Source organism: Brassica napus, chromosome A7 (genome assembly GCF_020379485.1).
Source record: "Brassica napus cultivar Da-Ae chromosome A7, Da-Ae, whole genome shotgun sequence".
Taxonomy (NCBI): Eukaryota; Viridiplantae; Streptophyta; class Magnoliopsida; order Brassicales; family Brassicaceae; genus Brassica; species Brassica napus.
In genome coordinates, this window is record NC_063440.1 from 15,253,249 (window position 1) to 15,275,826 (window position 22,578).

General features: G+C 34.8%; 3 protein-coding genes across 4 annotated transcripts; 2 read left to right on the top strand and 1 right to left on the bottom strand.

The window, feature by feature from the left end:
* Nucleotides 1-521: 521 nt before the first annotated feature.
* LOC106358598 (V-type proton ATPase subunit a1) lies at nt 522-8,036 on the top strand. Its single transcript, XM_013798428.3, has 18 exons — nt 522-831; nt 1,117-1,161; nt 2,551-2,673; nt 2,820-2,927; nt 3,089-3,202; nt 3,289-3,462; nt 3,570-3,707; nt 3,973-4,080; nt 4,205-4,312; nt 4,397-4,545; nt 4,808-4,961; nt 6,097-6,257; nt 6,353-6,559; nt 6,653-6,836; nt 6,922-7,005; nt 7,083-7,279; nt 7,362-7,421; nt 7,512-8,036. Exons 1-18 carry the CDS (start codon nt 688-690, stop codon nt 7,714-7,716), a joined length of 2,463 nt encoding a protein of 820 aa, XP_013653882.2. The 5' UTR covers nt 522-687; the 3' UTR covers nt 7,717-8,036.
* Nucleotides 8,037-11,716: 3,680 nt separating this feature from the next.
* Nucleotides 11,717-17,106, top strand: LOC106358597. The gene is made up of 13 exons (XM_013798427.3): nt 11,717-11,887; nt 12,301-12,399; nt 12,721-12,848; nt 12,938-13,088; nt 13,173-13,282; nt 13,411-13,494; nt 13,568-13,616; nt 13,708-13,799; nt 14,029-14,161; nt 14,295-14,374; nt 14,453-15,966; nt 16,250-16,366; nt 16,459-17,106. Exons 2-13 carry the CDS (start codon nt 12,307-12,309, stop codon nt 16,890-16,892), a joined length of 2,985 nt encoding a protein of 994 aa, XP_013653881.1. The 5' UTR covers nt 11,717-11,887; nt 12,301-12,306; the 3' UTR covers nt 16,893-17,106.
* Nucleotides 17,107-19,521: 2,415 nt separating this feature from the next.
* LOC106358596 (ethylene-responsive transcription factor RAP2-7-like) lies at nt 19,522-22,351 on the bottom strand. Of its 2 annotated transcripts, XM_048736879.1 has the most exons (10): nt 21,541-22,351; nt 21,354-21,379; nt 21,249-21,279; nt 21,083-21,170; nt 20,852-20,997; nt 20,666-20,710; nt 20,412-20,515; nt 20,201-20,328; nt 20,033-20,131; nt 19,522-19,930 (listed from the first exon to the last, which is right to left on the bottom strand). In XM_048736879.1, exons 1-10 carry the CDS (start codon nt 22,014-22,016, stop codon nt 19,709-19,711), a joined length of 1,365 nt encoding a protein of 454 aa, XP_048592836.1. In that variant the 5' UTR covers nt 22,017-22,351; the 3' UTR covers nt 19,522-19,708. The 2 variants fall into 2 exon arrangements, with proteins under 2 accessions (XP_048592836.1, XP_048592837.1); XM_048736880.1 differs by lacking the exon at nt 20,666-20,710.
* Between the last annotated feature and the right edge of the window lie 227 nt (nt 22,352-22,578).

The window sequence follows — 22,578 nt, forward strand, 5'->3', positions numbered from 1 at the left end:
TGGGCTGGGTCTGTAAGGACTCCTCAGGCGCGGTCCGGTTCCAAGGAACTGAGTCTCAAAGCTATATCGCATCAGCTCTAGCAGCAGAGGCATTAGCGATGAAAGCCGGTCTCTTGAAGGCTATCTCCTCCAATATCAAAGAGGTAATCTGTTATTCAACTTATAAGAGTCTTATTGATGCAATCACAGGGAAGAAGACTGTGGTCGCCCTTCGAGGAATACTCCATGACTTAGGCGTGTTGAGTAGCTCCTTCTTTTCTATCTCCTTTAAATTTATACACGTACTTGTAATGGTCCTGCTGATCTTTTGGCAAAGAACGCTCTGTTTACGCTGTCAAACAACATCTCTGAGGCTGAAGAAGTTGTAGTTTGATTACGTTTTGAAGTTTTAATGGAAAAGGTTTGATCAGAAAAAAGTTAATTGTTTGACTTTCCAACCGATAATAAAATCCCTAAAATTTTAGTATCCGCCAAACTTTTACCCGAAGGAAAGTGAACGAAATAACAACTATTATTATTTTTTAACATATTTATTTTTTTCTTCTAACTGGAGATGCCAAATCCTCGTTTTCTCATGGCAGTTGTCGACGGCACCAAAAACTGAACTCCGCTCCACAGATCTTCGACGGAAACAAAATTTCAGATCTGATCGGAGAGAGTGAGCGATAGCACAAGGAGGAAGAAGAGATGGACGATTTCTTAGACAAGTTGCCGCAGATGGATCTGATGCGCTCGGAGAAGATGACGCTCGTCCAGCTTATCATCCCCGTCGAGTCCGCTCACCGCTGCGTCACTTATCTCGGCGAGCTCGGCCTCTTACAGTTCCGCGACGTGAGTGTTGTTGTTGTTGTGAATCCTCAGATCCGCCTTCTTCTCTTTAACAAATCGATCGAATCTGTTGCTATCTCCGTTTAGATGATTAGCTATCGGTGGAAGATTGAGATGCTTTTTGATCTTTGATCCACTCTTGAGTGATTCGCGAGTGGAACATGCTTAGTAGTGATGGATGATCTTTGAAAATTTTTGAACTAGATTGAGATTGCTGGATTGATTACGAATTGAGATGTGTTGAATTTGAAGAATCTGATAGACTCTTTATCTTCGTTTCCTTAACAGCTAAATGCAGATAAAAGTCCCTTTCAGCGGACGTTTGCTAATCAGGTATCGACTCAACTCAACGTTCTCTTTAAATTTTTACAGTATGTGATTCAATGCAGATAGGTTTCTACTTTTGTGATGTTGTGTGCAAATTTGGCTTGATGTGGATGTCAGTATATGTATTAGGCTCAGTAGAAACTCTGGCTAAAATATGATGGTTCTTGTTAGAGGATTTTTAGTGAAGAATGTAGCTTCATTCAGGTGTCACCGACACAATTAATGGTGGTTATTTAACAAATGTGGAATAGATTTCTTCTTAAGATTTCATTTATTTTGAAGTATAACCGTATATTCCGTTAGTCTTTTGTATTATATTAACTCTTGTTTACCAAGCCTTGATTATCCACAGTGAGAAACTGGACATGTTGCTCACCTTTGAATATATTGGTTCCTTAGTTATATGTTTTCTCTTCCATATAGTGCCTGTGTTTAAAATAGCGACGCCTAGGCGAGCTAAGGCGTGAGGCGAGGTCCAAAAGTGGGTTGTCGCCTTGAGGACTTGAAGCGAGGCTAATTCATGAAGGCGACGCTCCTTGGACGCCTCACGCCGCCTTGGACGCCTCACGCCTCCTCACGCCGCCTTGGACGCCTCACCGCTTTTTGGATATTAAGGTAAGATTCCTAATAAATTATATTTGCATGCTTAAAACAAGCAATTATGATTAAAATTAAATATTTAGTTGGCATTTTTATGTTTCCAAAACAAATTCACCTAAAATCTAATTTAATGACAACAATTTTGCATCATTATATCTCTACGCTTCTTCATCTTCTACTAACGCCTAAACTATAGAGATAAGAGAGTCTCTAAATCTTCTACTATGATGATTTGGACTAATTTAGTGATGACTTTGTTTTGAGTTTATTTCTGAGTTTGTTTATGGGTTTATTATGACTTTGTTTTGAAGCTCTGTTTGTTTTTGAGTTATGATGACGTTTTGAATTCAGATTTTTTTCTTTAAAACTTTTAAGTTTAGTTTTGTTTGCAGATTTTGTGGCTTAAAATCGATGTTTTAAGGCTAGTTTTATGAAGATTTGATTATTTTTAATTTTAATGGTTAAGGATAAACATGAATATATAACCTTGAATGGATAACTAATCTCACTTGTATTTATCAGGTGGCGCCTCAAGTCCTTAAAGCGAGCCTAGGCGATCGCTATAGCTAGAGGCGAGATTGACCATCTCCTCGCCTCAGAGCATGAGGCGCTATTTTAACCACAGTATAGTGCTACTGCTAGTGTTTCTTGAACAGTCTAGTTTCTAATTTTCTTTTTGTTTAAAAGCTGAATCAATCCCCCACAGTTTTAGGAGTTGGGTGTAGTTGATAGAATAGGAGTTGTGTGTGTATATGAGCTTCTTTGCTTATGCAAATTCTTCGGGGATTTTAACAGGTAAAACGATGTGGTGAGATGTCAAGGAAGCTTCGTTTTTTCAAAGACCAAATTGATAAAGCTGGTTTAAGATGTTCACCACGCCATGAATTAGAACCGGACATTGAGCTTGGAGATTTAGAGGTAAGAAATGAATTTTCTAGTTCTCTTTCTGCTGAGAAGTCTTTGGTATGATCTATTGTAATGCCTCTTTTGTTGGGGATGAGGCATGATACTTTCTTGCAACACTTTGTAATTTTCTTTGTATCTACAATTGCTTTCTTCGGCAGAGACAACTTGCTGAACACGAGCATGAAGTATTGGAAATGAACTCAAACAGTGAAAAGCTTCGGCAGACATATAACGAACTTCTCGAATTCAAGATAGTTCTTCAAAAGGTAGGTGTATTCGCCCTTCTTGCTCAAGTTTTATATTAATTAGAAAATTTCTTGACCAATTCACAATGCTGTGTAGTACAGTAGCTGTTGTTCAGTTCTCGTTCAATTTTTATCTGTTAAGATAAAGCTCATCTTCTCATTTAATATGTTACTTCTTTTAGGCCAATGGTTTCCTCGTCTCAAGTAATGCTCATGCAACTGGAGATGAAACAGAACTCCATGAAGGCACCTACTCAAATAACGGTTTTATTGAGACCTCCTCTTTACTAGAGCAGGTGATTGGATGTCAAAAATTCCATTTGCTGCTGTTATCTGGAATCTTAAATTATATTTACTAAAAATTCAATTATTTTCTTCTCAGGAAATGAGGCCCGAACCCTTGAATCAATCAGGACTGAGATTTATTAGTGGAATCATTAACAAAGACAAACTTCTTAGGTTTGAAAGAATGTTGTTTCGTGCAACAAGAGGCAATATGCTTTTCAACCAAACACCCTCTGATGAGGAGATCATGGATCCTTCAACATCAGAAATGGTGATAATGATCTCTTATTTTCTCAGACAGCATATTTTCTTTATCTCGATGATAATCATTTCTTATTTCAGCGAGATGCTTATTACTAACTGGTTTTGTGCTTATAGGTGGAGAAAATTGTATTTGTGGTTTTCTTTTCTGGGGAGCAAGCAAGGACAAAAATATTGAAAATATGTGAAGCATTTGGTGCAAATTGTTATCCTTTCCCCGAGGATACAACAAAGCAGAGGCAGCTTACGAGAGAAGTAAGTTGGATATTCCTTAACTTGTTTTTTTTTTTATTGTTTCCTCAGGTATCGCTATTCTAAGATATCTGTGTGCAATTTTTTTTCCTTAACAATTCTTGCAAGTTGCTTTCTTCTTGTTCATATGATTCCCAGTTATATGCGACTGTTAGCTGCTGTGTCACGCTATATTATTTGGAGAATACCAATATTTCTTATCCCGAACAGTAGTGAGTTACTGCATCACACTACGTTGCTCCTAAAATATAAACGTATCTGGTGTTAGGTTTTATCCCGACTCTCTGATCTGGAAGCCACTCTAGATGCTGGAACTCGCCATCGGAATGATGCTCTTAATGCCGTTGGTTACAGCTTGACTAAATGGATAACCACGGTAAAAAAATAGCACCTGCTGTTAGTTTTTTTACAATTCTCTTTCTGGTTAAGTAAGAATATGCGAGATTGTATGGTCCATAGAGTATGGAACAGCCATGATTTTAGTTGTCCTTTTGTGCTAGGTTCGGAGAGAAAAAGCTGTTTATGATACTCTGAACATGCTAAATTTTGATGTAACGAAGAAATGCCTTGTTGGCGAAGGTTGGTGCCCCACATTTGCTAAGACCCAGGTATAATACAATGTTTTTTTCCTTTACATAGACTAGTGTTATTTACTTGCAAGTGCACTTCATTCATCAACAACGTCTGCGCAGATTCATGAGGTCCTTCAGCGAGCCACTTTCGACAGCAATTCACAAGTTGGCGTTATATTTCATGTAATGCAAGCGGTAGAATCACCTCCCACCTATTTCAGAACGAACAAACTTACAAATGCGTTCCAGGAGATTATCGATGCTTACGGGTTAGTTCCATTATCTGGCATAACCTGGCACTATCGTAATGTCCACGAGCATGAAACCCGCTTATCATTTAGATGCAAGTGTATGGCCCCGAGTTTCCTAATCATGCATAAATGATTTTAGAAGAGTAACTGGCTGCTTTCTAACAAAGCTGAAGTTCCTTCATACCGTATCTTCCTAATGAAGTTATTGTTGATTGCTTGTGCCAATTTATTTCCGCTGCTCACTATCTCATGTATTCTCGACTTAATGCTTGCTTGGCAGTGTTGCAAGATATCAAGAGGCAAACCCGGCAGTTTATTCAGTTGTCACATATCCGTTCTTGTTTGCTGTTATGTTTGGGGATTGGGGTCATGGTCTATGCTTGCTGCTAGGAGCGTTGTATCTTCTTGCCCGTGAAAGGAAGCTGAGTTCGCAGGTATGGTTCAACTTTTGCTGTATTAATTGAATAACAAACTAGTGATAACTAGTATTATCCCCGTGCTAACGCACGGTTTACTTTCACTATTTTCCAAATTATCTGATAAGTTATAATGATTCAACGCATAAAAATAAAATTTTATTTTAGTCATATTTTCTAAACCTAGATAACACATGTAAAACCTAGATAACACATGTAAAACTTGATTAAATATTTCACTGAATATTTACTTGCACCCATTTCATATTAAAATATGTTTCTCATAGAAATTTCATTGATAGATTAGTAAAATTAGTGATGTTAAAAAGATAGTAAAATCAACAAACTATAAATAAGATATACATATGTTTCCCATACAGCTTCTCTGTTTATTTTAGTCATATTTTCTAAACCTAGATAACACATGTTTAACCGCACTCTGTTTTTCTAGTTTTTTTCAAACTTTTTTAAAAATGTCTACAAAGCTTCATCTATCTAAACATATTTTAGATAATTACAATTTTAAATGTAATCAGTTTACCTCTTTCACAGGAATAACCACGCTTTGAATCAAATAACTTCATGCTTCTAATAGTAATATCCTCTAAAACAAATCTCTGGTTTTCACTCTTTAAAAAAAAATAGAATACAAAATAGAAGTAAAGTATGATATCAACTTGAATCATGTAGAAAGAATCATAAAAACACAGATTTTTAAATGATCGATTTGAATAAAGATATCTGCTGCACTCAAAATCTACATAAAAAGACAAAGAAAGTGAAACTGTTGAGAAAAATCAAAAAAGAAGAATCGAAAGATAAAAATAGTTAACTGAACTCTATATATGAGATAGGCAGTTGGTATCAGGAGTTACTGAATTCATGGAACGATTTAATAATTTTGCAATTACATAATCAAAAAATTTGGTCAAATTGTTTTTTTTTGTAAAAACAATTACACATGTCAAAATCTTATTGCTTGAGTGACTTGTGCTTTAGTATATAAGGGATTAGTAATTACAGTTAGCTTACCTTCTCACTCTAGTATAAAGGTTAACTTGAGAAAAAGATGCTATTGTGGTACGAATATCATTGCCTGTGTGAATTTTTTACTTATCTAGTATGATTTTTCTGTGTGTTTTACCGTTACTAGAAACTCGGAAGCTTTATGGAGATGCTATTTGGAGGCCGCTATGTTATCTTACTTATGGCACTTTTTTCAATATATTGTGGGCTTATCTACAATGAGTTCTTTTCTGTTCCTTTCCACATATTTGGTGGCTCAGCTTACAAATGCAGAGATACTACTTGTAGGTATGTATTATATTTGAATCTTGATCAAGTGAGGTGTCATGTATTTTATTATTAGTCTACCTGTTGCTGATATGCACATTACTTTTTTTATTTAGTGATGCGTACACGGTTGGTTTAGTCAAGTACCGTGATCCGTACCCATTTGGCGTAGATCCTAGTTGGCGCGGAAGTCGTTCAGAATTGCCTTACTTAAACTCGCTTAAGATGAAGATGTCTATCCTGCTGGGAATTGCTCAGATGAATCTGGGATTAATATTAAGTTTCTTCAATGCTCGATTCTTCGGCTCTTCGCTGGACATAAGGTTTGTTCTTCCTTTATTATTATCTTCCCAAGCTTCTGAATTAATTTGCCCTGTTTCTAACTTACGTATGTCTTTGTGATGTGTCACCATCAGGTATCAGTTTATACCTCAGATGATATTTCTGAACAGCTTATTCGGTTACCTATCACTACTCATTATCATCAAGTGGTGCACTGGATCTCAAGCAGACTTGTACCATGTCATGATCTACATGTTTCTAAGTCCAACCGAAGAACTTGGTGAAAATGAGTTGTTCTGGGGCCAACGTCCACTTCAGGCACAGTTTCCTCTGTTTTTATTTTAAATCCAAAGCTATATAAGCTTTTGCTCCATCCTTACTCATCTTAACCACTATTGTGCAGATTTTGTTACTGCTTATGGCATTCATCGCTGTCCCATGGATGCTTTTTCCTAAACCCTTTGCTCTCAGGAAAATTCACATGGAGGTATCTCCCGTTTTAAACTTTTCACTGCATCTTTTTTTTTTGGGGTGTATCCATGGATAATATTTTTGTTTCTATAGAGGTTTCAAGGTCGCACGTACGGTGTTCTTGGTACTTCTGAGGTGGATCTGGATGTAGAACCAGGCTCAGCTAGAGGCCATCAGGAAGAAGAGTTCAACTTCAGCGAGATTTTTGTACATCAATTGATTCACTCCATAGAGTTTGTTCTAGGTTCAGTTTCTAACACAGCATCTTACCTTCGTCTCTGGGCTCTTAGGTAAACCTTTCTGCTTTTTTTTTTAACATATGACCATTTAAATTCATATTTGTTTCTAATAGTCTTCTTCGACGTTTTACAGTTTGGCTCATTCGGAATTGTCGACGGTCTTCTATGAGAAAGTTCTTCTTCTTGCCTGGGGGTGAGTAGTAGTTTTAGTTTCATGTTTTTTTCAAAAATTAATTTCTCACTTTTTTTATTTTACAATTAATGGCCGAATTTTGCAAAACAGGTATGAGAACATTTTGATCAGGTTAATCGGATTAGTGGTGTTTGCGTTTGCAACAGCGTTTATACTTCTGATGATGGAAACACTGAGTGCGTTTCTTCATGCTCTGCGTCTTCACTGGGTTGAGTTCATGGGGAAGTTCTTCCATGGAGATGGTTACAAGTTCAAGCCTTTCTCATTTGCTTTAATCTCAAATGACGATGAATAAAGTATACCCTCTAAGCCATTTGCACATCCCACTTTCCCCTCAATTATCCACCCCAGAAAGAATATATAGAAGAAAATTTGCTCGAAACAGATTATACGGTAACATCCATTTGCTTCGTCTTTTACTTTTTAAATCTTTTTAACCGAAGCTTTTGAAATTAGTATTGTAGTTAATGACAAAAGTTGAGAATGTCTTTGTTTACCCTTAAAAGCAGAACATGTTAGATCACTTTTGAGTTTTTTTTCTTTAATACATACAACATCCCTATCATGGATTTTTTGGAGGCGAGAGATAAATGAGAACTCTTTGTTGGCAAATCATCTACCTCTTAAATGAAAAAAAAAACATGCGTGAAGTTTGATCATATGGTAATGTTAATGATAAAAGTAGTATGGGAATCACATCATAACGGGGACGAGTTTAGGAGATTTATATAACGCTTTTTCGTGATTGTAAGAGCATCCCCGTCAGTAAACTTAGGAGAGCTCGATTTCCAAAACAATTTTAATGATTTTTTATTTTTTTTTCTATTTTTTTTTCGTTTAACTTAAAAAAAAAAAAAAAATTAGGCAGACCAATCGTGGGCCGCCACGTGTGGTGGGGCCCACGAAACAGTAGTGAACCGCCCCTTACGCAAGGAGTTGCAGGAAACAGGTTCACAAAAAATTGTATATTATATTATTTTGTTTTCTTGGAATTTGTGTGAACTTCAAGTTAAAACCTTCAATGGGCATGCTCTAAAAAGTGTCCAACCCGATGACATGGCTTGGAGTGACACATCAAAATCATTAATAGTTGTTGATTTTCAAACCAAGGTAGTAAATTAGGGGGGTTTTATTTGTAAAAACGTTAGGTCGTTTAGCTTGTGGACTTTGGATTGGTTTGCGATCAACCGCCAGACAATAGAAAGTGATGGGTTTTTCAACAGCATTCCGACCGAGCATCTCCACTTATCTGTACTATTAAAACATTTATACTATTAAAGCAGAATTTCTCGTAGGATTATGCTATTAAATACTTTTAAAATTATTTACAATGGAATACTATTACTCTTTCAAGATTTTTTTAAATATTTCCGCCAAGTATATATTCAGCCAATCAGATATCAGAGTTTTTAATAACCAATCACATTCACCTAGCATTTATTAACATTATTAATTATTGATAACCTATATTATAATTATTTAGATGTCTTAAAAAAACCCTACATGATTTTACTTGCACATAATAATATAACTGCTGACAATATTAATTTTATAACAAATGAAAATATGAATTTTAATTTACATATATATATATATATTAGATTATATTATATTAATACAAAAATGTAATTTTACATACTATGAAGTTTACAATATAGATTTTTTCAGTTCCAAAATATATCAGAAGTAACTATAAAATATTTTTCAGTATTATTGATTCTGTTATGCCATATTCGTTTAGATAGAAGATATGTGAAATTTATGCTCCAGAATATTCTAAGGATATTTTGTTTCCAATTTTTTTTTAAAAAATAATCATATATATGTCAATTTCAAATGAAATTTAATGTACTTTCATTATATAATTTACATTACCTAAATTAAAATATTTTATAGAAAATAAATAATACAATATTTAATACGTTGAAAATATAGATTACTTTTGATGATTAACTATATTATATAATCATGCTAAAATATAATATTATTTTATATTAAAATAAACCCTTCAACATATTTAAAATTTTTAGTTTTACAAATAAACCGTTAATACAAATTCGAAAAAATTAGCATGCATTTAAAACATGTATATATGTACCAAAAATATAAAATATTAGCAAAAAAAAAAAAACAAAAGTTAAATTTTTTTTAGAAAATAATCCCGAGCTTTCAAAATACGAGTCAAAATCTAGTATGTACTATTAAAGCAACATTTCTAATAGGATCATGCCCTTAATTTTCTAATTTATTTACAATGACATGCCACTCATATATTTATAGCTAACAATATTAATTATTTTGATCCATAACTATATATTAGTATTGATTAAAACTATCAGCATTTAATTGAATTTAACTGTTTCTATTTTATTTCAGCATTTAAATCTTTCTTTTACTCTTTGCTCTCTTTAACATCTAGGCTTTTTTTTTTTGCTTTCCACAATTTGATTTTCGTACTTTATGTTTTGAGATCAATACATTGAATCACCGTTTTTGTTTATCATTTTTTTTCTTTTGTTGTTCCGATTTCAATCAAAATATATCAGTTATAAAAAAATATACTTTACATATTACTTTTGTTTATTAAGCCATCTTCACAGATCAAAAGGAATACATTAATAAAATTAATAACTTAACTTAAATATATTTAACTATTTTCTATTCAGGAAACTTAAATTTTAGTACGTTAAATTTTTTTAATGTATTTGGTAATCTTTAAATGGTAACTACCAAATATTCCACAAGATTACACATAATTGTACAAAAATATTATAGGTTACAAACATTACCCTATATAACTACTAAAATTAATAGATCCAAAAACACATATACCATTTACAAATCCAAAAAATGTTTTAGTAAACTCATAAAAAAAAAAGTTAAGAAACAAAAAAGAGGTTGAAGAGAGTCAAGAGAGAAGATTCTCACCAAAATAAAAGTTGTGCAGATTGTGCACTGAAGAAAGAAAAGTTAGCATTACACCTTGAAAATCCATATCAATTTGTGTAGATTGTCAGGGAAATAAAAATAATTTATTTACTAATTCTAGCACCACATAAAAATAGTGATATTTTCTAAAAATATTAATGTCAAAGTATGATTTTATTTTTATCATCAAATTTATTATAATGAAAATTTTCTATACTTATAATTATCAAATACACTATAAATTTATTATTATTCAGATTTATGTCTTTTTAGTCAACACAAATATCAAGGATTTATCATACCGATAGAAAATATTTATAATATTGAAGCAACTGAAAGAATATAATGTTTGGATAACAACATAATATACATGAACTGTTTTTTAAAACATGTTTTTCTTCTTCTTTTTGAAACTTGCCTCATAATTAATTTATGGTCAACTATATAAAATTTATATAAAGAATAAACAGAATTATTTATTAAAGATATTATAGACTTTGACCGCCTTTAATTCTAATGCGGAAGTTCAAAAGTTAAAAGTCACCTTGCAATTAATAAAATTGATTTTCAAGGTTTTGCATTACACCTTGAAAATCCATATCAAATTGTGTAGATTGTCAGGGAAATAAAAATAATTTATTTACTAATTCTAGCACCACATAAAAATAGTGATATTTTCTAAAAATATTAATGTCAAAGTATGATTTTATTTTTATTATCAAATTTATTATAATGATAATTTTTATACTTATAATTATCTAATCCACTATAAATTTATTATTATTCAGATTTATGTCTTTTAGTCAAAAAAATATCAAGAGATTTATCATACCGAAAGAAAATATTTATAAGATTGAAGCAACTGAAAGAATATAATATTTGGATAACAACATAATATACATGAATTGTTTTTTTTAAACATGTTTTTCTTCTTCTTTTTGAAACTTGCCTCATAATTAATTTATGGTCAACTATATAAAATTTATATAAAGAATAAACATAATTATTTATTAAAGCTATTATAGACTTTGACCGCCTTTAATTCTAATGCGGAAGTTCAAAAGTTAAAAGTCACCTTGCAATTAATAAAATTGATGGATAGATATCCGAACAAACCGACTCCAAATAAACCAACTAGGAAAACCCGGTTAAACCTGGAATTTATTTAAGTTCAAATTATACATGCATTTTAAAAAGTAACTAACATATAGAACCAAAAAAAACCACACTAAACCGAACTGAATCATTTTTATTCAATATAAAGTTTACCGAAACCAAACTAAACCGGATTGGAAAAACCTAGAAAACTAGTCACCATTTTAACATGGAAAATAAATAGCCGTCAAGAAAAAAAAAACACAAAAGTTGAGAAATAAAGTAGGTATTAATATCGCAATTCAATTTGTACCTTTCGAAAAGAAAAACAAACAAGAGCCATTGGAGAAGGTTTAGCCACTATCTTCCTCCTCTTCGCGATATCTTCCTCCTCTTCGTTCCTCTGCAAATCTCATCCATATCCCTCCCTTCCTTCCAAAGCCGTCAGTATCCTCTCTCTCATTTCTATCCATCGATTTCGTCTCAAAAGCCACCTAGATTAGGGTTTATGTACGTTGATTTGGAAAGCTGCGGCTACGATTTCTCAATCAATTCACGGTTTTCGCCTTAGAATCTAGATTTTTCAACTCCTTTTGCGAGTTTGGCCGTAGAATCTAGAGATTGTTCTCCTTCGAAATTACAGAATTGGAGTGGTTTAAGGTTTTGCATTTCGTAGATTCTCTGAGATTAGGGTTTGAAAGTTTGAAAACATTTCTCCCTTTCTTATTTTTTTTTATTTTGAGACTTTTCATTGATTCTCCTTTCTTATTGAAGGAATGATTATGGAATATGTTTCTGCTCTAAAAATGCATGTTTTCTGATTTGTTTTGATTATTATTATATATTATATGGTTAGGTAACGATGAATGACAAAGGAGATAAGACTTGTCCTCTATGTGCTGAGGAGATGGACTTGACTGATCAGCATTTCAAGCCTTGCAAATGTGGCTATCAGGTTCGATACTTTACAAGTTACTCTCCGTGCAGGATGTTTTGGGTTCTTGATTACTAGTTTGAAATCAAAATTGCAACATAGAGTGTATGAATTTGTTTGAGTTTGAGAACCTAAGAGTTATTTGAAGAATTTGATTTTCTGTTCGTTTTGTATGTGTATATTGCATTCACACAAGCCTATGTGGAACAATGATCTGTAGTCTTGAAAATGCACACCCTTTCTTAAATTTTATGTTTATGACTTGCATGACCCAGTCTTTATCTTGTTATCCGTTCGTTTATGTTTTGATTAGTTTACTTTAATTATATGTCCTTGGTGCAGATATGTGTTTGGTGTTGGCATCGGATTATTGAGATGGCCGAGAAAGATAAGACAGAGGGTCGCTGTCCTGCATGTCGTACCTCTTACGATAAGGAAAAGATTGTCGGGATGACGGCTAGCTGTGAAAGGTAGATCTTAAGCTGAAAACAAAAGAAAAGAAATCTTGTTCTTCTTATGCGTGTAGAAACTTATCTTTGTTGTTCTGATAATTCATCAGGTTGGTTGCTGAACTTAACAATGACCGGAAAAAATCACAGAAGGTGAAGCCTAGACCTTCAGAGGGAAGGAAAGACCTAACTGGTGTGAGAGTCATCCAAAGAAACTTGGTTTACGTTATGAGCTTGCCTTTTGATCTGGCAGATGAAGATGTAATTCCATCATCTATACTAATCTCCTTCGAAAGAACTCACTTTTTTGCATCTCATTAACGTGGGATTTATTATATGATGCAGCTTTTTCAGAGTAGAGAATACTTTGGTCAGTATGGGAAAGTCGTAAAGGTAGCATTGGCTCGAACGCAAGCTGGGGAGATCCAACTGTTTCCAAACAATTCTTGCAGTGTGTATGTATCCGTATTTCCTTACATATAATATCATTGGTTTCTAGTTGTGGATGAAAGACATGTTCACTTCTAACAATCTTCATTGAACTAATATTTCATTTCTTCTTTTCTCAATCGATGTTTCACAGATATATTACTTACTCCAAAGAGGAGGAAGCAATTCGTTGCATCCGATCAGTACATCTATTTGTTTTCGATGGTAGACCTTTGAAGTATGTGATGTTTCCTTTTCTTTTTTTACGGTAGGTTGTGGTTCAATTTCTAAATATTTCTGGATGTCGTTAGGGCATGTTTTGGGACCATGAAGTACTGTCATGCGTGGATCAGAAACATGGTGAGCAAATATTTGTTTTTTTTTTCGCTCTGTTCCCTTTAAGAACGAGCATACAAGCCTAATTCCGTGTCGTCTTTTTTTCTTTCTACAGCCTTGCAACAATGTGGAATGCCTTTATTTGCATGAGATTGGTTTTCAAGAAGATAGTTTCACGAAAGATGAGACAATATCAGTGCACATGAGGTAAAGTAACTAAAACCATGGTTTCAGTTAAGCTCGATAGATTGTGGGTTATTTCTTAATTTTCTTTGTTGCTGATAATAAGCTCTCTTTGTAAAGTATATTTTAGTTAAACTTATTAGACCCAGACAGCTTTCATCCTTTCTTGAAGCTCGCAGGGATTTTAGTTTGCATCAGTTCCTTGCTCTTGCATATATGTTGTTTCGTTCTGATTCTCTTGTTATTTGAAAAGGAAAATTGTTGAAGAAATTACTGGTGCGGTGCCTAATTCTCCTCGGCGTTCAGGGAGTATGTTACCTCCACCAGTGGATGATTATGTTGATAATGTGTCTATCCCAAGACCAATTCCAAAATGTGTTTTGAATGTAAGTTGTCAGCCCTGCTTGGAGCCTCTTTGATATTCTTTCCACTGTCAGCATATTCATGAATCATGATGCGTTTATGTATGATTTATTATGCTTTTGGCTTCTTCTTTCTTCTGCATTTTTATCTTTGCAGAATGCACAGAGTGTTGTCAAAACTTCTCCCCCAAATAGTAGCAACGGCCGATCTGTTAGTCTTCCTGCTGGAGCCTTGTGGTACACTAGACTCTTGTGTATATATATTCTTTTTAGTTGTTTACCTGCTTTGTCTGTAACTTGTAACTGGTTTTTCAGGGGAATGCATGCTTCAAGCAAGTCTTCCGTACCGAGTATACCATGTTCGGGGGAACCCTTAAGAGTTAAAGCTGTCACAGTTTCATCTGCATCTCATAGTGATGTATCAATGAAGCCAGCATTAGAGGATAATCATACTTCATATGGGAATGGCTTGAAACCGCAAGAGCTACTGGATAGTAAGATTGAGTTTCCAGAGCTTTCCTTGGTTAATAGGACCCAGACAAGTAATAGTAAGGCATTAGTTTCTGCATCTCATAGTGATGTATTAAAGAAGCCAGCGATAGAGGATAATCATATTTCATATGGGAATGCCTTGAAACCGCAAGATCTATTGGATAGTCAGACGGATTTTCCAGAGACACAGACCAATACTAAAGCATTAGTTCCTGCAAATGTGGATAACACTAGAGCTATTAGTGTGCCATCAGATTGCACGAACTTTCCAGAGCCTACTTCTCAGTCTTGTAGATCCATGCTGTCCAATGGTGACAAAAATATTAATGGAGGGATACAGAGTGTATGCAGTGACGCTGTGTCAGTGGATTCAGATAGTGTTGCGGATGGCTATGGGGGGCTAACAAGATCTGACAGTGCACATGCTGATCACGTTTCCTTAAAGTCGTCTCATACAGAAGTGTCCCGAAACTCTCTACAGCATTGTGTCAATGAAACAAGAGAAGTTCAGCAATTGCAGAAGACTGGTATAACTAAGATAAATGGTGTCGTTGTCTCAAGAGAAGAAGTAAATGTGGGTACTGCTTTGATGTCTCCGTTGGTAACAGATCGGCATCTTCAAGCGGAGGATGATATGTCATCATTTATTAGAGAAAGACTCAAGGATCCCGAAGTTTTTAGCTGCCAGCCCATTGCAACCAATAAAGCTAGTTTCCTACGCACAATGCAGCCTTCTTCATGCCAGTATAAGGTTGGGCATGATGAAACCAGGAGTATGTTTGGGTCCTCCGCGGCTGACAGCAGAGGAAGTAATATAGCTTCGATCTCACATGGATATAACGAGATGCCACAGAGAGAGCCCAGTCGTTTAAATGGCAGTCTTAATCACTCTATGCTGTTTCCTGACACCCAACCAAATGGAAACTGTGGCGTTGACACACAGGGAAGCTCTAGGAATGAAATAGATGACAGGATTGCAAGCATAATGTCGTTAGATCTTGATGAATACTTGACATCACCTCATAACCTGTCGAAGCAACTAGGAGCAGGTGACGTAGAGGCCAGGTCTCGTGAGCTAGCTAGTTACTGTGAAGCTAAGAATAATCAATCCCGGTTTTCTTTTGCAAGGCAAGATGAATCAAAGGATCAGGCTTTTAGATCGTCTAACGTCTTCAACCAGAGACCCCTTGGCAGTGACTTATACCAAAATTCTTCAGAGCGGCAGAGTCGTGATATGAATATGCTTGGAATGTATAATGGTATTTCATCCAGTTATCTCAAAGGAATGGACTATGTCACGCAAAACTCCACTTTACCCTCGTCCTATAAACCTCCTTGTGAGTGTGATTTCTCATCCTTTTACCTTAATCTTCTAGTCTTCTAGCTATATAATATTATATAGTAGGCTCTTACTTTTATGTTTTCTTATACTGGACCAAGCTGATTATTTCTTTTTTAGCCGTATCTCTACTATTTGGCTACTATTTTTCTTTGTTATGATGATATTATGCTTCTGTGATATTGACTTGGATATGTTCTCAAAGCATATATGTCCATAGTGCCTGCGTGTTATTGACTATTCGTGTAAAAACTTAAACTCCTTTGCTTTTTTTCGTGTAGCTGTTACAAGATCTCCGGTTACAGCGCCACCTGGATTTTCAGTTACAAGCCGACCTCCTCCTCCTCCAGGCTTCTCATCAAATGGGAGAGAACAGCAGACATTGAGTGGCTTTTCAGGTAAGTTTATATTTATGTTGAAGTTCCCTTCTCGTTGCTCTGTTTTTTTTTCTCTGTTATAGAAATTGAGAATTTGTTGTCTTTATGTGTAGGGAACCATCGTTATTCTGAATCACCAGTGTACAATAACACCCCATATCATCAGTCACTTCCAATTGAAAACAATGGTGGTGTCAGGGATGTTGAGTTTCTGGATCCTGCGATTTTGGCTGTTGGTCAAGCTCCAAGCCTAGATTACAGATCAAACTTTCAAGGAAACACAAACATATTCTCAAACGAGACAAAGCTTCAACAACAACATCAACTGGCAATGCAGAGCCCCTTGTCTTCACATCAAAACTGTAGACTCACTGATTCTTTGGGAATGGCATCAAGGTTTATGGATCAATCTAGAAATGTGGCATTGCCTAATGGCCACTGGGATGGGTTGAGCAACGAGATCCAAAGTCAAAACAGGTTCCAGAATGAGAGGTTTATTGGGTCAACAAATCGGATGAATGGTTACAATGGGACTTTCAGGATTTAACACCATCTGTCAGAGTCAGTAAGCCGCGCTTAGATCGCCTCGACCTTTGGATCTTAGCTTCTGGTTACTTTGAAACTGAGCCAAAAGAGAGGTGGTTGTAAAAAATCTTTAGGAGGTTTATTATGCATTCCTTTATTAACATTTCATTTGGTTTTTTGAAATATGTCAAATATGATTTTCCATTAGAGATTACATAAAGATTTTGGTTTGCATCTTCAGTTGATTTAACTTCTATATTAACATATTCTTTCGATTTAAAAACCATATAGTTTCAACTTGCATTATAAAACCCTTAGTTGACATAACAAAACCATAAATCTAGTAACTAACACCTAATTTCAACTTGCACTTTAAAACCTTTAGTTGACTATATAACATGAGTTCTATTAAAAAAAAGTGTGTTGTGGCAAAACATATGACTAGGTAGTAATAATTAATCACTCACTAATGGAGATGTGTTGTCTCTACTACCCAAAGAGGTCGTGAGATGTTTAAAGTATTCTACTACACCAACTAAATCCTAAATGGAGAAGATATTATAAAGTTGTGAGGAGACACCTCATTGATTCGGTTATAAAATAATGTTACATATTGTTTAATGAATGGACCCATAATGTTTCTCAATCGTCTCACGTTGTCTCATTTTGTACCACTAAAATATACAATAGTTTATATTAAGGATTCTCCGACAAGGTATGTCATCATTGGTATTTATTTGCTTTTATGCCTTTGTTGCCTTCTTCCTGCTGACTACCACAATATATACCTTACGCAAATTGCGAGAAAATTATAAAAATAATTTAATGTGTTTGGTACACGGTCAGAGAAATAGTCATTCACTTATTGTATTTATTTAATTCGACAGAAACAAAACCATATCTTTTACATGGCTCCAGTTTTGGCTTAACCATAGAAAACGTCCAAAGAATTTGGGTCATATTTTTGCCATGTTCGTCCATAATTCATGCCATGTATTTCTCAAAATTGTGATGGGTTTGGAGTAATAATACTATAATAGACAAATTTATTTAGCCTTACATAATAATTCACTTAATCTAACTAAACTCATGTATATTAACTACCAAGCACTAATAGTTTGATGGTAAGGTTAATTTTAAGCAAAACATAACCCTGTACTGAAACTAAGTTGATGTTGTTTGTTCAGACAAAGATGAAGTCACGTCTTAAATTTCAATGGAAAATCTAGAAAGACTAATCGTCGTTACTGTTTTTTTGGGAAATTAGTTAGATCGTGATAATTTAAATCCAAACTTAGTCAGTCAGCTTAAGTTAGTCGTTTTGTGTTGCGGCGAATCACATGATTAACATCGCAAAAATGTGTTCAAAGGATTGTCGGCTAAAGATAGTGTGATTATCCTACTTTATTTCAAAAGAATGATAATAAAATGTTTAAAGAAACATGTGAGTTAAGATTACTGATAAAGGCATAGGATACGAGTCGTAGGATAGGACCATTTTTGGACTAATGTGGATAATAATTTAAGTTTCTTTAAGACATCACATCTCTTACTGAATATCTTTACATTACCCCAACGGTAGATAGACTTTAAGATTTGATTTGACAGAACAAGAGATCGAGAATCTCTTATTTTGCCTTTTAGCTTTGACAATAGGCATAACAAACAGCACACACAAAAAATCTTTAAACATTTGATGACTAAATATATTTTTTAGATAAGTCTTCTAGGCTAGGGTGTTCCTACATGTGGTAAATTTAGACGGTATAGCATCCAGTCCATTCTACTTTGTTCCAAAAGTTAAACCAGTTTATACTATGATAGTTTTTTGTGGTTGTACTATATAGTATATAGTTAGGTACTACCTTATGCACAACTCTCAATCGTATATAGATAGTTAAGTTACTATGTTTGACACGTGATTTTAGAATATAAGTATATATTTTGGTCATATCCGAATATATGTATACAAATGGAAAGCTAATGTTTTCTCCACGAATCCTTTGGGGTTCCGAAGAGGCAGCCAAAGTTGTCACATCCTATCACTATCCCTCTCTTTACTGTTGTTCTTTTCAATTATTGCTATTAGATATATCAAATAACCAAATCACGTACCGACAAAAACCCAATTCTCAGTTTGTTTTATTGGTGAAATCTGTTGCACCAATAATAAACATCATGGCTACACATTTATACTTAAAAATTACTGTCTCCAATTACAATAACTATATAGTTAGTATGATGATATATATTATGTAATTAACCTCATAATCATATTTTATTTTCAAAAATGTGGATTGGATGTATGGATTATTTTATTTGTCGAAAAATGTGGATCGAATAAATGGGTTCGTTCAATATTAGTAAACTGATATATTTCAAATAGAAAACCGACTCGATTTAATTGATTCAATTTAATCTATCCGATCTGATTTAATTTAACTAATAGCTTTTAAATAGTTTGAATTAGTTAAATTGGTTTTGTTTTTTTTTTTAATTTAGATCTAATCGATTTTTATTTAGGTAGAATTAAATTCTAATGTTCAGGTCTACTGTTTCAACAAAAAACATTTTATAATAATGTTGTTAACAATGAAATAAGTATATGTTATGTTAATTATATATTAATGATATGAGTATATAAGTAAATATACCGACAATAATTTTACTTTTTATGTTATTTACAAAACTTTTGCCTTACAGTTTCCAAGAGTCGTGTTCTCTTTACCAAGGTACACGGAAGAACATGTTTCACATCGACGATAAAGAAAAGCATATCCCATTTTATAAATAATCCAGTTACCATAACACTCATAGTTTTAAAGCCTCCTCTGTAAGTTAAGGTTGTGGATAAAAGTAACCAAGAGAGGAGGCATTGTCATTGGGAGGTTGTTGCCGGAAATTAGAGAATCCTGATGATGCTGCTGCAACTGAGAACAACTGTGGTTGTGGGCCTGGTGGTTGCGGTCTCATGGCGCTGGTTTGGCCTGGTCCTTGCCATCCCCAGTTACTCATCATCCCTCCTCCTTCAGCTTCACTTCTCTTCTCTGTTGCCCTTCCCTGGAAACCAAAACATAAGAAACAAGCAAACAAACATTATCTCATTGTATGGTTTTTACATAGTTTTTTCTGGTTACATTTCAGATTATTTTTTTATTTTACCTCGACAGGGTTGTTATAACCGTTCCAGTAAGCGCGATGGTCCGATGAACCATAAGGAAGAGGTGCGTTCACCGGCTTTCCCATGAACTCATTACCTATCTGCAAGCGTTGTAAGACAATAACTAAACGTTTTCATGATTTTTTCAGAGATTGGTGTTGAGAAATTACCGTTAAACTAACTCCACGCTGAGTTTCATAAGTATTAGAAGGGTAATGAAAGAGCCTTCCGTTTTGCTTTGACGCATTCCCGGGGGAAAGAGACATTCCCAAGCTGAGATCAAGCTTGTCATGAGCACCTTCATAAATAAATAAAACAACAATCATAAGCTGTGTTTTATAGACTGATGATTAAAGTATTACACTAGATTATGTACGTTACCTTGGTTATTGGTCTCAGAGTTAGTCTCATTCTGGTATGAACTAAGCTCGAAGTTGGTAACTGCTTCCCTACCATTAGAGCTTATCGCAGCCTTATCATAAGCCCTGTTTTCAAGAACAAAGTGTTCAGAAAGAGTTAAAAAAAGAGCTCTAGTGGAGTTCTTCTTAAAGAGGTACAAAACTTTAAGAATAGAAAGTTTTTTATTTTCTCTGGCAAAACAAGTAAAAGATTCATGATCATTGTTTTAATATGACCTTGCAGCTTCTACTTCGCTGTCGAACAGCCCAAGGTAAACATACCTGCAATTCAACCCATCTTAAAAATCCCCAAAACATTTTAACAATCTCACCACTTTTGGTTTCAATTACTAAGACACCATTTTCTAGTCATTTAACATTACTTCTAAGTGCTCAGATCAAAGAGAGAAAAAGTTGGCTCACTTTTTACCAAGAAACTGACCCATCCTAGCTTCCCATCTCCCACATTTGTGTAATGTAACTCCTCGGTACTTGGAGCTTCCCCGAGAGAAACCTGTGCTCTGTCGACGGAGTATGTGCACAAACTCTTCCTTGCTTAAGTTTTGAACCTGTTGAGAGGGGCAAACACTCAATTAACATTTTCCATGAAAGAAAGGATTTTACTAGATGACACAAATAATATAAAAACTAAACCTGTTTCATATCTTCCTCGTAATCGCCGAGAGTGAAGTTGATATCAGCATCAACTCCTCTAAATTTGATAGCAGCTCGATCATAAGCTCTAAATATATATAAAAAGAAATAAGATCATAATCATCAAAAGACACAAACAATGCTGAAAAATGATCTAAAACTTTACCTAGCCGCGGCATGAGCAGTGTCAAAACCACCTATACGTGAAAAATCAAGAAGATTGTTAAAAATGAAATCAAGAACTAAAATAATGAAAATTTAAATCTTTTACCTAAATAGACTTGTTTCCCACAATCCCTGCAAATAATAAAAACCAAAACAGAGTTTTTGGATTTTAATCGAATTTCACAAAGTACAAATAAAGGTTTTTAATTTTTAATCAGTTTCAGAAACTAAAATAAAAAGTTGAATTAATGAAATTTTAAATAAGAAGTCAGGGAGTTTTAATTGGCTTTTACCATATATGTGACTCCCATCTACCAGTTCTTCGGTAGAAGGTAACTCCTCTGTACTGCGAACTCCTTGACCTCGGTCCTCTCCGACTCTTTTTCACCGGAGCCGGCGCCGGCGCCGGAGCCACTAAGTTTGTTTCTCCTTGCCTCGAGCCATCGAAAGAGAGATCTATCCAGCTTCTAGAGCTCGACCCTCGTAGATGCCCACAGTCTCCAGCCACCGGGAAAAACTCTTTAGTCACGGCGGTGCTTTCATCTCCGCCACCGCCACAGCCGTCGCCGCTGCTTCCGACTTTTAAAATATCGAAATTTAGAGTAAAAGCACGAGTCGAGCAAGAGTCGTCGTCAGCTTCAGCATTGATGACCGACGACGTGGACGTCTCTGACCGGTTCCCGGAGCCGTCTGATGTTTTCCGATCTGCGTACGAGTCACCGTACTGAGTTGACTCGGGAGAGTCAGCGTCGAGGTTAAGATCCAACATCTTGTGTCTCTGTCGGAAAAGTTTACAAAAGGTTTATAAAAGATTGACAAGAAACAGTATAAAGTCTGTTGATCACGTGATAAGATGAGAGAGAAGGAGGTTTAGAAATCACGGTGAGGAATGAGGAAGAGAAGTTTCATCGCCGGAAAAAGTTACCGCCGGCGAGAGACTGTTAAACGGAGAAGATAGAGAGAGAAAGAGAGAGAGAGAGAGTGAGAGGAGGGAGACGTGTGAGGGAACATTTCAGACACATTTTAAGAGGAAGATCAATATTTATAATTAAATAAATTGTAAGTATATGTTATATCGGTAGTGTGTATAACGTTAATTGTTGTTGGTCCTTTTTTGGCAGTGGTGCACCGGTTTAACAGGTTTCCGGTCTTTATATTCGTTTTATTATTACAACTAAATCCGGTACGCACTGCTTTTGGGTCAATGCTTTGGTTTGTGACCTGGCTTCTGGCTCTAAGTACAGTACTTTTTTATTTGTTTGTGAGAGACACTGCCGTCCATTTTAAGTAAGGATATAATAACTAGGGTTAGGCATTTCTGGCTCTAAAAT

Bases quoted from the DNA above. Each gene is read 5' to 3' on its own strand.
- LOC106358596 (XM_048736879.1), bottom strand. From the start codon at position 22,016: ATGTTGGATCTTAACCTCGACGCTGACTCTCCCGAGTCAACTCAGTAC. The intron at 20,998-21,082 runs GTTTAGTTTTTA...CCCTCTCAACAG, and splicing joins ACGAGGAAGATATGAAACAG to GTTCAAAACTTAAGCAAGGA. The intron at 20,516-20,665 runs GTCATATTAAAA...TCTTGAAAACAG, and splicing joins AGCGAAGTAGAAGCTGCAAG to GGCTTATGATAAGGCTGCGA.
- LOC106358598 (XM_013798428.3), top strand. From the start codon at position 688: ATGGACGATTTCTTAGACAAGTTGCCGCAGATGGATCTGATGCGCTCG. The intron at 4,313-4,396 runs GTATAATACAAT...ACGTCTGCGCAG, and splicing joins CCACATTTGCTAAGACCCAG to ATTCATGAGGTCCTTCAGCG. The intron at 4,962-6,096 runs GTATGGTTCAAC...TACCGTTACTAG, and splicing joins AAAGGAAGCTGAGTTCGCAG to AAACTCGGAAGCTTTATGGA.
- LOC106358597 (XM_013798427.3), top strand. From the start codon at position 12,307: ATGAATGACAAAGGAGATAAGACTTGTCCTCTATGTGCTGAGGAGATG. The intron at 13,617-13,707 runs GTGAGCAAATAT...TTCTTTCTACAG, and splicing joins ATGCGTGGATCAGAAACATG to CCTTGCAACAATGTGGAATG. The intron at 15,967-16,249 runs GTGAGTGTGATT...TTTTTCGTGTAG, and splicing joins CTCGTCCTATAAACCTCCTT to CTGTTACAAGATCTCCGGTT.